The 10,796-nt window shown below is 49.7% G+C and overlaps 1 protein-coding gene across 2 annotated transcripts in view; it reads right to left on the bottom strand.

Annotated features, from left to right (window-relative positions):
• Positions 1 to 1,793: 1,793 nt before the first annotated feature.
• The window catches only part of LOC139538541 (protein FAM117B-like), a 103,816-nt gene continuing 94,813 nt past the window's right edge, over positions 1,794 to 10,796 (bottom strand). The window contains exons 5-8 of one of the 2 annotated variants that reach the window (XR_011667755.1): positions 7,916 to 8,351; positions 5,953 to 6,076; positions 2,459 to 5,584; positions 1,794 to 2,407 (exon numbers count right to left, since the gene is read on the bottom strand). Coding sequence is in view for 1 of the 2 variants with exons in the window: in XM_071340695.1 (XP_071196796.1) it covers positions 4,897 to 5,584; positions 5,953 to 6,076; positions 7,916 to 8,351 (1,248 nt within the window). In the remaining variant the exon portion in view is untranslated. Of the gene's footprint in view, positions 5,585 to 5,952; positions 6,077 to 7,915; positions 8,352 to 10,796 lie in introns of both variants that reach the window. The other variant, XM_071340695.1, reaches the window with a different exon arrangement.

Raw genomic sequence — 10,796 nt, 5'->3', positions numbered from 1 at the left:
AACTAGATATCCAGGCAGCAGATTCCCAGTATTACAGCTTCAACTAGATATCCAGGCAGCAGATTCCCAGTATTACAGCTACAACTAGATATCCAGGCAGCAGATTCCCAGTATTACAGCTACAACTAGATATCCAGGCAGCAGATTCCCAGTATTACAGCTACAACTAGATATCCAGGCAGCAGATTCCCAGTATTACAGCTACAACTAGATATCCAGGCAGCAGATTCCCAGTATTACAAAATATTTGAAATAACTTTATTAGACAATGGAAACCGAGAGTGAGTGGGGCTTTAAAAAAAAAAAAGGACTGGTCTGTAACTGGGTTCCTCTGTGTTTTATCAGAGTTAAAGCTCCCTCAGCAGACAGTCTAGTGAATGTATATCTATGGCTCAGCAGCCAGTCTAGTGAATGTATATCTATGGCCCAGCAGCCAGTCTAGTGAATGTATATCTATGGCTCAGCAGCCAGTCTAGTGAATGTATATCTATGGCCCAGCAGCCAGTCTAGTGAATGTATATCTATGGCCCAGCAGCCAGTCCAGTGATTGTATATCTATGGCTCAGCAGCCAGTCTAGTGAATGTATATCTATGGCTCAGCAGTCAGTCTAGTGAATGTATATCTATGTCTCAGCAGCCAGTCTAGTGAATGTATATCTTTGACCCAGCAGCCAGTCTAGTGAATGTATATCTTTGACCCTGCTGTTCATTTATGAACATTTGAACATCTTGGCCATGTTCTGTTATAATCTCCACCCGGCACAGCCAGAAGAGGACTGGCCACCCCTCATAGCCTGGTTCCTCTCTAGGTTTCTTCCTAGGTTCTGGCCTTTCTAGGGAGTTTTTCCTAGCCACCGTGCTTCTAACTGGTTAAGGTTAGGATTAAGGTGAGGGGAAGCTGATCCTAGATCTGTACCTAGGGGAAACTTAATCCTGGAGCCATTGGAATCTGGTTAGCTAGTGCAGCAACAGCCACATTTCCTGTTAAATCTAATTGGTTACTTATCATACAAATTGTTACAGCTGAACCATCTTCTATATTCTTTATTTCAACCTTTCTCTTGTAGTGTCGAGGTACCTTCCATTCCTTCCGTCATGTTCTATTCCCTTTTAAAGAAACAGAAGAAACGTGTGGAGGTCTATGCTGCTCTGCTACTCCCCATCTCTCCCTTTGTTCCCTGGTGTATCTGAAAGGTCAGCATGCGTCATGAACGGCACACTATTCCCTATATAGTGCACTACCCTATGGGCTCTCGTCAAAAGTAGTGCAAGGACATTTTACACTCTTGACCCTCGATGGGCCAGGTTGGAAAACAGGCACATTCACTTTCCTCTTTACTTCTCTTGAAAGGTTCTAGAACTCTTGGAACTCTTGAAAGGTTCTAGAACTCTTGGAACTCTTGAAAGGTTCTAGAACTCTTGGAACTCTTGAAAGGTTCTAGAACTCTTGGAACTCTTGAAAGGTTCTAGAACTCTTGGAACTCTTGAAAGGTTCTAGAACTCTTGGAACTCTTGAAAGGTTCTAGAACTCTTGGAACTCTTGAAAGGTTCTAGAACTCTTGGAACTCTTGAAAGGTTCTAGAACCCTTGGAACTCTTGAAAGGTTCTAGAACTCTTGGAACTCTTGAAAGGTTCTAGAACTCTTGGAAAGCTATGGAACCACATCCACCACATAATACGCTGCTCTGCGTCTGAGTCACTGAGGAGATCTAGGACCTTTATCAACCTGAGAGCATTGTGATCGTCACCAGGTCTCTTGGTCTCGCTGAGAACTGAACTGAAAAGAAAAACAGTCATATCATTGTTTGTTTATTACATGGATTACATAAAAATACATTTCTGATACAAAGCTCCACTGCAAAAAATATGACAAAATACAGACTACTTATTTTCTTTCCAGGAAAGATGCAGATGGCTACTACCACTGTCACGGGTAAACATGAATGGGGTACGGAACAATCTTTAGGTTTAGATTCATCTCTAAGACTAATGAGAGTCTCTGTTGTTTAGACCAGTTCACTTCAAACCACTGGCTGTAGGGTGTCCATTTTGTCTGCTCCCTACGAGGAGTGAGAACGGAGAGGAGTGGCAGGGCCAATCCTCAGAGGTTACAGGGTCAGAGGTTATAGAGTGGTAGTAGTAAACATATCTACCTCTATCCTGAATAAACATCGCAACAGAAGGGTCTTTGTTACCCTACAACATCTGCTTGCTAGTTCTTTATCAACTACAAAGCTGCAGAGCAAAAGTCATTTTTGTCTTCCAGGAGGAACATTTCAGAAGACATGTTTTTTCTGCCATATGATTAGAAAAGGATCAGCTGGGGGTTTGTGCACCACGATTCTGGTGGTTCTGACCTGAATGGGTCTGGTGTTGATGGTTGTTGTGGTGGTCTGATGGTTGGTACCTCTAGCTGGTCTGGTGTTGATGGTTGTTGTGGTGGTCTGATGGTTGGTACCTCTGGTTGAGGACTCTAGCTGGTCTGTTGGTAGGGACTCTAGCTGGTCTGTTGGTAGGGGACTCTAGCTGGTCTGTTGGTAGGGGACTCTAGCTGGTCTGTTGGTAGGGGACTCTAGCTGGTCTGTTGGTAGGGGACTCTAGCTGGTCTGTTGGTAGGGGACTCTAGCTGGTCTGTTGGTAGGGGACTCTAGCTGGTCTGCTGGTAGGGGACTCTAGCTGGTCTGTTGGTAGGGGACTCTAGCTGGTCTGTTGGTAGGGGACTCTAGCTGGTCTGTTGGTAGGGGACTCTAGCTGGTCTGTTGGTAGGGGACTCTAGCTGGTCTGTTGGTAGGGGACTCTAGCTGGTCTGTTGGTAGGGGACTCTAGCTGGTCTGTTGGTAGGGGACTCTAGCTGGTCTGTTGGTAGGGGACTCTAGCTGGTCTGTTGGTAGGGGACTCTAGCTGGTCTGTTGGTAAGGGACTCTAGCTGGTCTGTTGGTAGGGGACTCTAGCTGGTCTGTTGGTAGGGGACTCTAGCTGGTCTGCTGGTAGGGGACTCTAGCTGGTCTGTTGGTAGGGGACTCTAGCTGGTCTGTTGGTAGGGGACTCTAGCTGGTCTGTTGGTAGGGGACTCTAGCTGGTCTGTTGGTAGGGGACTCTAGCTGGTCTGTTGGTAGGGGACTCTAGCTGGTCTGTTGGTAGGGGACTCTAGCTGGTCTGTTGGTAGGGGACTCTAGCTAGTCTGTTGGTAGGGGACTCTAGCTGGTCTGTTGGTAGGGGACTCTAGCTGGTCTGTTGGTAGGGGACTCTAGCTGGTCTGTTGGTAGGGGACTCTAGCTGGTCTGTTGGTAGGGGACTCTAGCTGGTCTGTTGGTAGGGGACTCTAGCTGGTCTGTTGGTAGGGGACTCTAGCTGGTCTGTTGGTAGGGGACTCAAGCTGGTCTGTTGGTAGGGGACTCAAGCTGGTCTGTTGGTAGGGGACTCAAGCTGGTCTGTTGGTAGGGACTCTAGCTGGTCTGTTGGTAGGGGACTCTAGCTGGTCTGTTGGTAGGGGACTCTAGCTGGTCTGTTGGTAGGGGACTCTAGCTGGTCTGTTGGTAGGGGACTCTAGCTGGTCTGTTGGTAGGGGACTCTAGCTGGTCTGTTGGTAGGGGACACTAGCTGGTCTGTTGGTAGGGGACTCTAGCTGGTCTGTTGGTAGGGGACTCTAGCTGGTCTGTTGGTAGGGGACTCTAGCTGGTCTGTTGGTAGGGGACTCTAGCTGGTCTGTTGGTAGGGGACTCTAGCTGGTCTGTTGGTAGGGGACTCTAGCTGGTCTGTTGGTAAGGGACTCTAGCTGGTCTGTTGGTAGGGGACTCTAGCTGGTCTGTTGGTAGGGGACTCTAGCTGGTCTGTTGGTAGGGGACTCTAGCTGGTCTGTTGGTAGGGGACTCTAGCTGGTCTGTTGGTAGGGGACTCTAGCTGGTCTGTTGGTAGGGGACTCTAGCTGGTCTGTTGATAGGGGACTCTAGCTGGTCTGTTGGTAGGGGACTCTAGCTGGTCTGTTGGTAGGGGACTCTAGCTGGTCTGTTGGTAGGGGACTCTAGCTGGTCTGTTGGTAGGGGACTCTAGCTGGTCTGTTGGTAGGGGACTCTAGCTGGTCTGTTGGTAGGGACTCTAGCTGGTCTGTTGGTAGGGGACTCTAGCTGGTCTGTTGGTAGGGGACTCTAGCTGGTCTGTTGGTAGGGGACTCTAGCTGGTCTGTTGGTAGGGGACTCTAGCTGGTCTGTTGGTAGGGGACTCTAGCTGGTCTGTTGGTAGGGGACTCTAGCTGGTCTGTTGGTAGGGGACTCTAGCTGGTCTGTTGGTAGGGGACTCTAGCTGGTCTGTTGGTAGGGGACTCTAGCTGGTCTGTTGGTAGGGGACTCTAGCTGGTCTGTTGGTAGGGGACTCTAGCTGGTCTGTTGGTAGGGGACTCTAGCTGGTCTGTTGGTAGGGGACTCTAGCTGGTCTGTTGGTAGGGGACTCTAGCTGGTCTGTTGGTAGGGGACTCTAGCTGGTCTGTTGGTAGGGGACTCTAGCTGGTCTGTTGGTAGGGGACTCTAGCTGGTCTGTTGGTAGGGGACTCTAGCTGGTGTGTTGGTAGGGGACTCTAGCTGGTCTGTTGGTAGGGGACTCTAGCTGGTCTGTTGGTAGGGGACTCTAGCTGGTCTGTTGGTAGGGACTCTAGCTGGTCTGTTGGTAAGGGTATTCTAGTTGGTCTGTTGGTAGGGGACTCTAGCTGGTCTGTTGGTAGGGGACTCTAGTTGGTCTGTTGGTAGGGACTCTAGTTGGTCTGTTGGTAAGGGTATTCTAGTTGGTCTGTTGGTAGGGGACTCTAGCTGGTCTGTTGGTAGGGGACTCTAGCTGGTCTGTTGGTAGGGGACTCTAGCTGGTCTGTTGGTTAGGGGATTCTAGTTGGTCTGTTGGTAGGGGACTCTAGCTGGTCTGTTGGTAGGGGACTCTAGCTGGTCTGTTGGTAGGGGACTGCTCCTGCTGCTCCAGGGTCAGGGGAGAAAGGCTGAGGGAAGCCCCAGTAAGAGGTGTGCTGAGGGGGGATGAGGTAAGGTTTGGCCCGGCCCCGGGGCTCTTCAGGCTGAGCTCCTGGGTGGTTGTGGGGAGGAGGGGCTTGAGGTTTAGTTCCTGCGTGGTTGTGGGGAGGAGGGGCTTGAGGTTTAGTTCCTGCGTGGTCGTGGGGAGGAGGGGCTTGAGGTTTAGTTGCTGGGTGGTCGTGGGGAGGAGGGGCTTGAGGTTTAGTTCCTGCGTAGTCGTGGGGAGGAGGGGCTTGAGGTTTAGTTCCTGCGTGGTCGTGGGGAGGAGGGGCTTGAGGTTTAGTTCCTGCGTGGTCGTGGGGAGGAGGGGCTTGAGGTTTAGTTCCTGCGTGGTCGTGGGGAGGAGGGGCTTGAGGTTTAGTTCCTGCGTGGTCGTGGGGAGGAGGGGCTTGAGGTTTAGTTCCTGCGTGGTCGTGGGGAGGAGGGGCTTGAGGTTTAGTTCCTGCGTGGTCGTGGGGAGGAGGGGCTTGAGGATGCTGACGAGGCAGAAGGCCGAGCCACTGTTGGGGATGAAGTTGACCTTGTTCCTGTCTGGACCTGTGAGGAACTGAGGAACCTGCTGGGGAGGCTTGGACCTGGGGGGAGGGGAAAGAACAGGAGAGGAGAGGGGGGGAGAAGAGAGGAGAGGGGGGGAGAAGAGAGGAGAGGGGGGGAGAAGAAAGGAGAGGGGAGAGAAGAGAAGAGAGCAAATGAGAGGAGAAGAGAGGAGGGGAGGCAAGAAGAGAGGAGAGGAGGACAACCGTGAACACACAGAGAGAACAGAAGTGTCACTAAACATAAACAGCACATTCTGACTCCGCTAGTCTGAGGTCATTATCATCATCTCAAGGCTTAATGCTCTGCAGGCTCCGGCACTACTGAGAGAGATGAAGGCTGAACAAGAAGAAGACGTGAAGAAACAACAACGTGATCATTGATATGAGAAGGAGTAAAAAGTACTGACTGTGTTTCCTCGGTGAAGACCTTGACTCTCTCGCAGCCCTCAGGAGGCTCTCGTTTGAACATGTAGCTGTTGTTGGGTTTAGGAGAGGAGGCGTATTTAGGGAGCGGAGAGCTGGGCCCGAGGTCTGGGAAAAGTCATTGTTATTATGAGTAATTATAACACACATGATCAGTTATCAGCATGGGCGGCACAGTGTTTTCCACAAGCACATGGAGTAGCCAGCCAAATAAAAAGCTAGCCAGCCAGGCTCCCCCGGTTCGGGGGGGCAAGCCCCCCCCAAGGTTAAGACTTTTTTGTCGAACAAGCTCTATTTTGATGGCCTCTAGCACATTTTAATGCCTTGATTCCATCCAAAATACACAGCGAAATTAAATGTTTAAGTCCTGTGGGAGTCTGCAAACTTCCTGTGGGAGTCTGCTGACTTCCTGTGAGAGTCTGCTAACTTCCTGTGGGAGTCTGCTAACTTCCTGTGGGAGTCTGCTAACTTCCTGTGGGAGTCTGCTGACTTCCTGTGGGAGTCGGCTAACTTCTGCTGACTTCCTGTGGGAGTCGGCTAACTTCTGCTGACTTCCTGTGGGAGTCTGCTGACTTCCTGTGGGAGTCGGCTAACTTCTGCTGACTTCCTGTGGGAGTCTGCTGACTTCCTGTGGGAGTCTGCTTCAAGCTTCCTTTTCAGATGTATTTTCTCAGCTATCTGTAATACAGGTATGATTGAAGAACGAAGCTGGTGTTAATCATGAGCCTTGCTACACAGAAAACACCAGTTGACCGCTCCATTGTCAACACGTTGCTTAAATCAGTAAACCTTATAGCAATATCTGTAAATACCATAAGAGTATCATTAGCTTTTAAAACATCTACATATGTTTTATTTGATCGTATTTTGGACCAGACTGAGGCTATATCTCCACTAGCCTACCTATTGTTCCTGCAGTGAGGACCACAGGAGGTTGGTGGCACCTTAATTGGGGAGGACTGGCTCGTGGTAATGACTGGAGCGGAATCAGTGGAATGGTATCAAATACATCAAACACCTGGTTTCCATGGTTTCCAGGTGTTTGATGCCGTTCCATTTGCTCTGTTCCTGGACAATAATACGAGCCGTCCTCCCCTCACCAGCCTCCTGTGCTGAGGAGGATTCACCATCCTCATTTAATGTTTTCTGCAGGTAAATGCCAAAAAGCCTACTGGTATGCAAATTAGGGAGTCAAAATAACGTCTCTTAACTGTTTCGATAAGCTACTGACGAGTCACTCACGTTAACGTCACAACTTCTTGTCAATAGGGGGGCTCTGTTTTCGCTTTGGAAAAGATTGTGCGCAAATTAAACTGCCTCGTACTCTATTCTAGATCGTACAATATGCATATTATTATTACTATTGGATAGAAAACACTCTCAAGTTTCTAAAACTGTTTGAATTATATCTGTGAGTAAAACAGAACTCATTTTGCAGCAAACTTCCATACAGGAAGTGAAAAATCTGAAAACGATGCTCTGTTCCAGGGCCTGCCTATTCAATTGCCCAATATTTATAGATATGCATGCACTTCAAACGCCTTCCACTAGATGTCAACAGGCAGTGGAAGGTGGAATGGGGTGTCTAGCTTGATCTGAGGCCGAACAAGAGCTTTTGGAGTGACAGGTCTGGAAATTTCTTTGTCTTCTCTGGCGCGCGAAGTACGTCGACATTGGCTTCTGAAAAGCGTTTAATCAGCTTCTTGATATGCTACACCTGTCAGGTGGCTGGATTATCTTGGCAAAGGAGAAATGCTCAGGGATGTAAACACATTTTGAGAGAAATAAGGTTTTTGTGCATTTGAAAAATGTCTGGAATCTTTCATTTCAGCTCATGAAACCAACACTGTACAAGTTGTGTAGAAAAATGTTTTAAGTATAAATAGGTAGTAGGTAGGGAGAGAGGGTCTCTGCTATGTATCTTTGGTTCCCGAGGGCAGTCCTCACCTTTTTCTCTGCAGTCCGTTAGGAGCTCATCACTATTAGGCAAGGGGCTCTCTCCCACTCCGTCTCCCCCTCTCTCCCCCGTCGTCTCCGTGTCAGTGGGAACGGTCAGGAAGGAGGGGGAGACGGACTCGGAGCGGTTACTGTGGCTACTGACCACGCCACCTCCACTGGCCCCTCTCCCACCCTGGGGTGTCTGGGTGTTGATGCTGCGGAAAGCGGAGCTACTGTAGCACTGGGATATGATTGAAGGGGAGGAGGGGCGTTGGGACAGCGGTGGGGGGGCGCGGCGTCCGTCGGGGACACGGTGGGGGTGTAGCTCGTCTCCTGCGTCACAGATGATGATCCTCTCTATTTCTTGGTTCAGCCCTTCCACACTGTTCCGGAACCGAGACACAGAGGACTTGATGGGAATCAGGACAGTCTTTGGGATTGGGGCCTGGAGAGAGAGAGAGAGAGAGAGACAGAGAGAGAGAGAGAGACAGAGAGAGAGAGAGGTGTTGGTGGTTTATGAGTGGAAGCCATACAACTCCACCTGCCTGAGTGGTTCAGGAGTGGAAGCCATACAAGTCCACCTGCCTGAGTGGTTCAGGAGTGGAAGCCATACAAGTCCACCTGCCTGAGTGGTTCAGGAGTGGAAGCCATACAACTCCACCTGCCTGAATGGTTCAGGAGTGGAAGCCATACAAGTCCACCTGCCTGAGTGGTTCAGGAGTGGAAGCCATACAAGTCCACCTGCCTGAGTGGTTCAGGAGTGGAAGCCATACAACTCCACCTGCCTGAGTGGTTCAGGAGTGGAAGCCATACAAGTCCACCTGCCTGAGTGGTTCAGGAGTGGAAGCCATACAACTCCACCTGCCTGAGTGGTTCAGGAGTGGAAGCCATACAACTCCACCTGCCTGAGTGGTTCAGGAGTGGAAGCCATACAACTCCACCTGCCTGAGTGGTCCAGTCTCTCTGGGGAGGAACGGTCCCATCCAGCCCAGTCTCTCTGGGGAGGAACGGCCCCATCCAGCCCAGTCTCTCTGGGGAGGAACGGTCCCATCCAGCCCAGTCTCTCTGGGGAGGAACGGTCCCATCCAGCCCAGTCTCTCTGGGGAGGAACGGTCCCATCCAGCCCAGTCTCTCTGGGGAGGAACGGCACCATCCAGCCCAGTCTCTCTGGGGAGGAACGGCCCCATCCAGCCCAGTCTCTCTGGGGAGGAACGGTCCCATGCTTGGCCCTCCTATGTTGAACATAATAAACGGCTCCCTATCCACCGGATGTGTACCAAACTCACTAAAAGTGGCAGTAATAAAGCCTCTCTTGAAAAGGCCTAACCTTGACCCAGAAAATATCAAATCTATCGGTCTATATCGAATTTCCCATTCTTCTCAAACAATGTATACGAAACGCTTCAGTCTGGTTTTAGACCCCATCATAGCACTGAGACTGTACTCGTGGAGGTGGTAAATGACCTTTTAATGGCGTCAGACCAAGGCTCTGCATCTGTCCTCGTGCTCCTAGACCTTAGTAATGCTTTTGATACCATCGATTGGAAACTCAAATTGGACTACACGGACAAGTTCCGGCCTGGTTTAGATCTTATATGTCGGAAAGATATCAGTTTGTCTCTGTGAATGGTTGGTCCTCTGACAAATCAACTGTAAATTTCGGAGTTCCTCAAGGTTCCGTTTTAGGACCACTATTGTTTTCACTATATATTTTACCTCTTGGTGATGTCATTCGGAAACATAATGTTAACTTTCACTGCTATGCGGACGACACACAGCTGTACATTTTGATGAAACATGGTGAAGCCCCAAAATTGCCCTCGCTGGAAGCCTGTGTTTCAGACATAAGGAAGTGGATGGCTGCATATGTTTTACTTTTAAACTCGGACTAAACAGAGATGCTTGTTCTAGGTCCCAAGAAACAAAGGGACCTTCTGTTGGATCTGACAATTAATCTTGACGGTTGTAAAGTCGTCTCAAATAAAACTGTGAAGGACCTCGGCGTTAATCTGGACCCTGATCTCTCTTTTGACGAACATATCAAGACTGTTTCAAGGACGGCTTTTTTCCACCTACGTAACATTGCAAAAATCAGAACCTCTCTGTCCAAAAATGTATCCACGCTCGTCACTTCTGGATTAGGTGGAGATTATTACTGTTATAATCTCCACCTGGCACAGCCAGAAGAGGCCTGGCCACCCCTCAGAGCCTGGTTCCTCTCTAGGTTTCTTCAGAGGTTCCTGCCTTTCTAGGGAGTTTTTCCTAAACACTGTGCTTCTACATCTGCATTGCTTGCCATTTGGGGTTTTAGGCTGGGTTTCTGTACAGCACTTTGAGATATCAGCTGATGTAGGGTAATGCTGCTGATGACCTTGTTGCCAGATCTCTCCAGGGTAATGTTGCTGATGACCTTGTTGCCAGATGTCTCCAGGGTAATGCTGCTGATGCCCTTGTTGCCAGATCTCTCCAGGGTAATGCTGCTGATGACCTTGTTGCCAGTTCTCTCCAGGGTAATGCTGCTGATGCCCTTGTTGCCAGATATCTCCAGGGTAATGCTGCTGCTGAGCTTGTTGCCAATTCTCTCCAGGGTAATGCTGCTGCTGACCTTGTTGCCAGTTCTCTCCAGGGTAATGCTGCTGATGTCCTTGTTGCCAGTTCTCTCCAGGGTAATGCTGCTGATGACCTTGTTGCCAGATCTCTCCAGGATAATGTTGCTGATGACCTTGTTGCCAGTTCTCTCCAGGGTAATGTTGCTGATGACCTTGTTGCCAGTTCTCTCCAGGGTAATGCTGCTGATGCCCTTGTTGCCAGTTCTCTCCAGGATAATGTTGCTGATGACCTTGTTGCCAGTTCTCTCCAGGGTAATGTTGCTGATGACCTTGTTGCCAGT

Source organism: Salvelinus alpinus, chromosome 14 (assembly GCF_045679555.1).
Source record: "Salvelinus alpinus chromosome 14, SLU_Salpinus.1, whole genome shotgun sequence".
In the NCBI taxonomy this organism is placed as follows: Eukaryota; Metazoa; Chordata; class Actinopteri; order Salmoniformes; family Salmonidae; genus Salvelinus; species Salvelinus alpinus.
The sequence above is the reverse complement of the archived record's forward strand: the minus strand, read 5'-3'. Positions and strand labels throughout refer to the sequence as shown.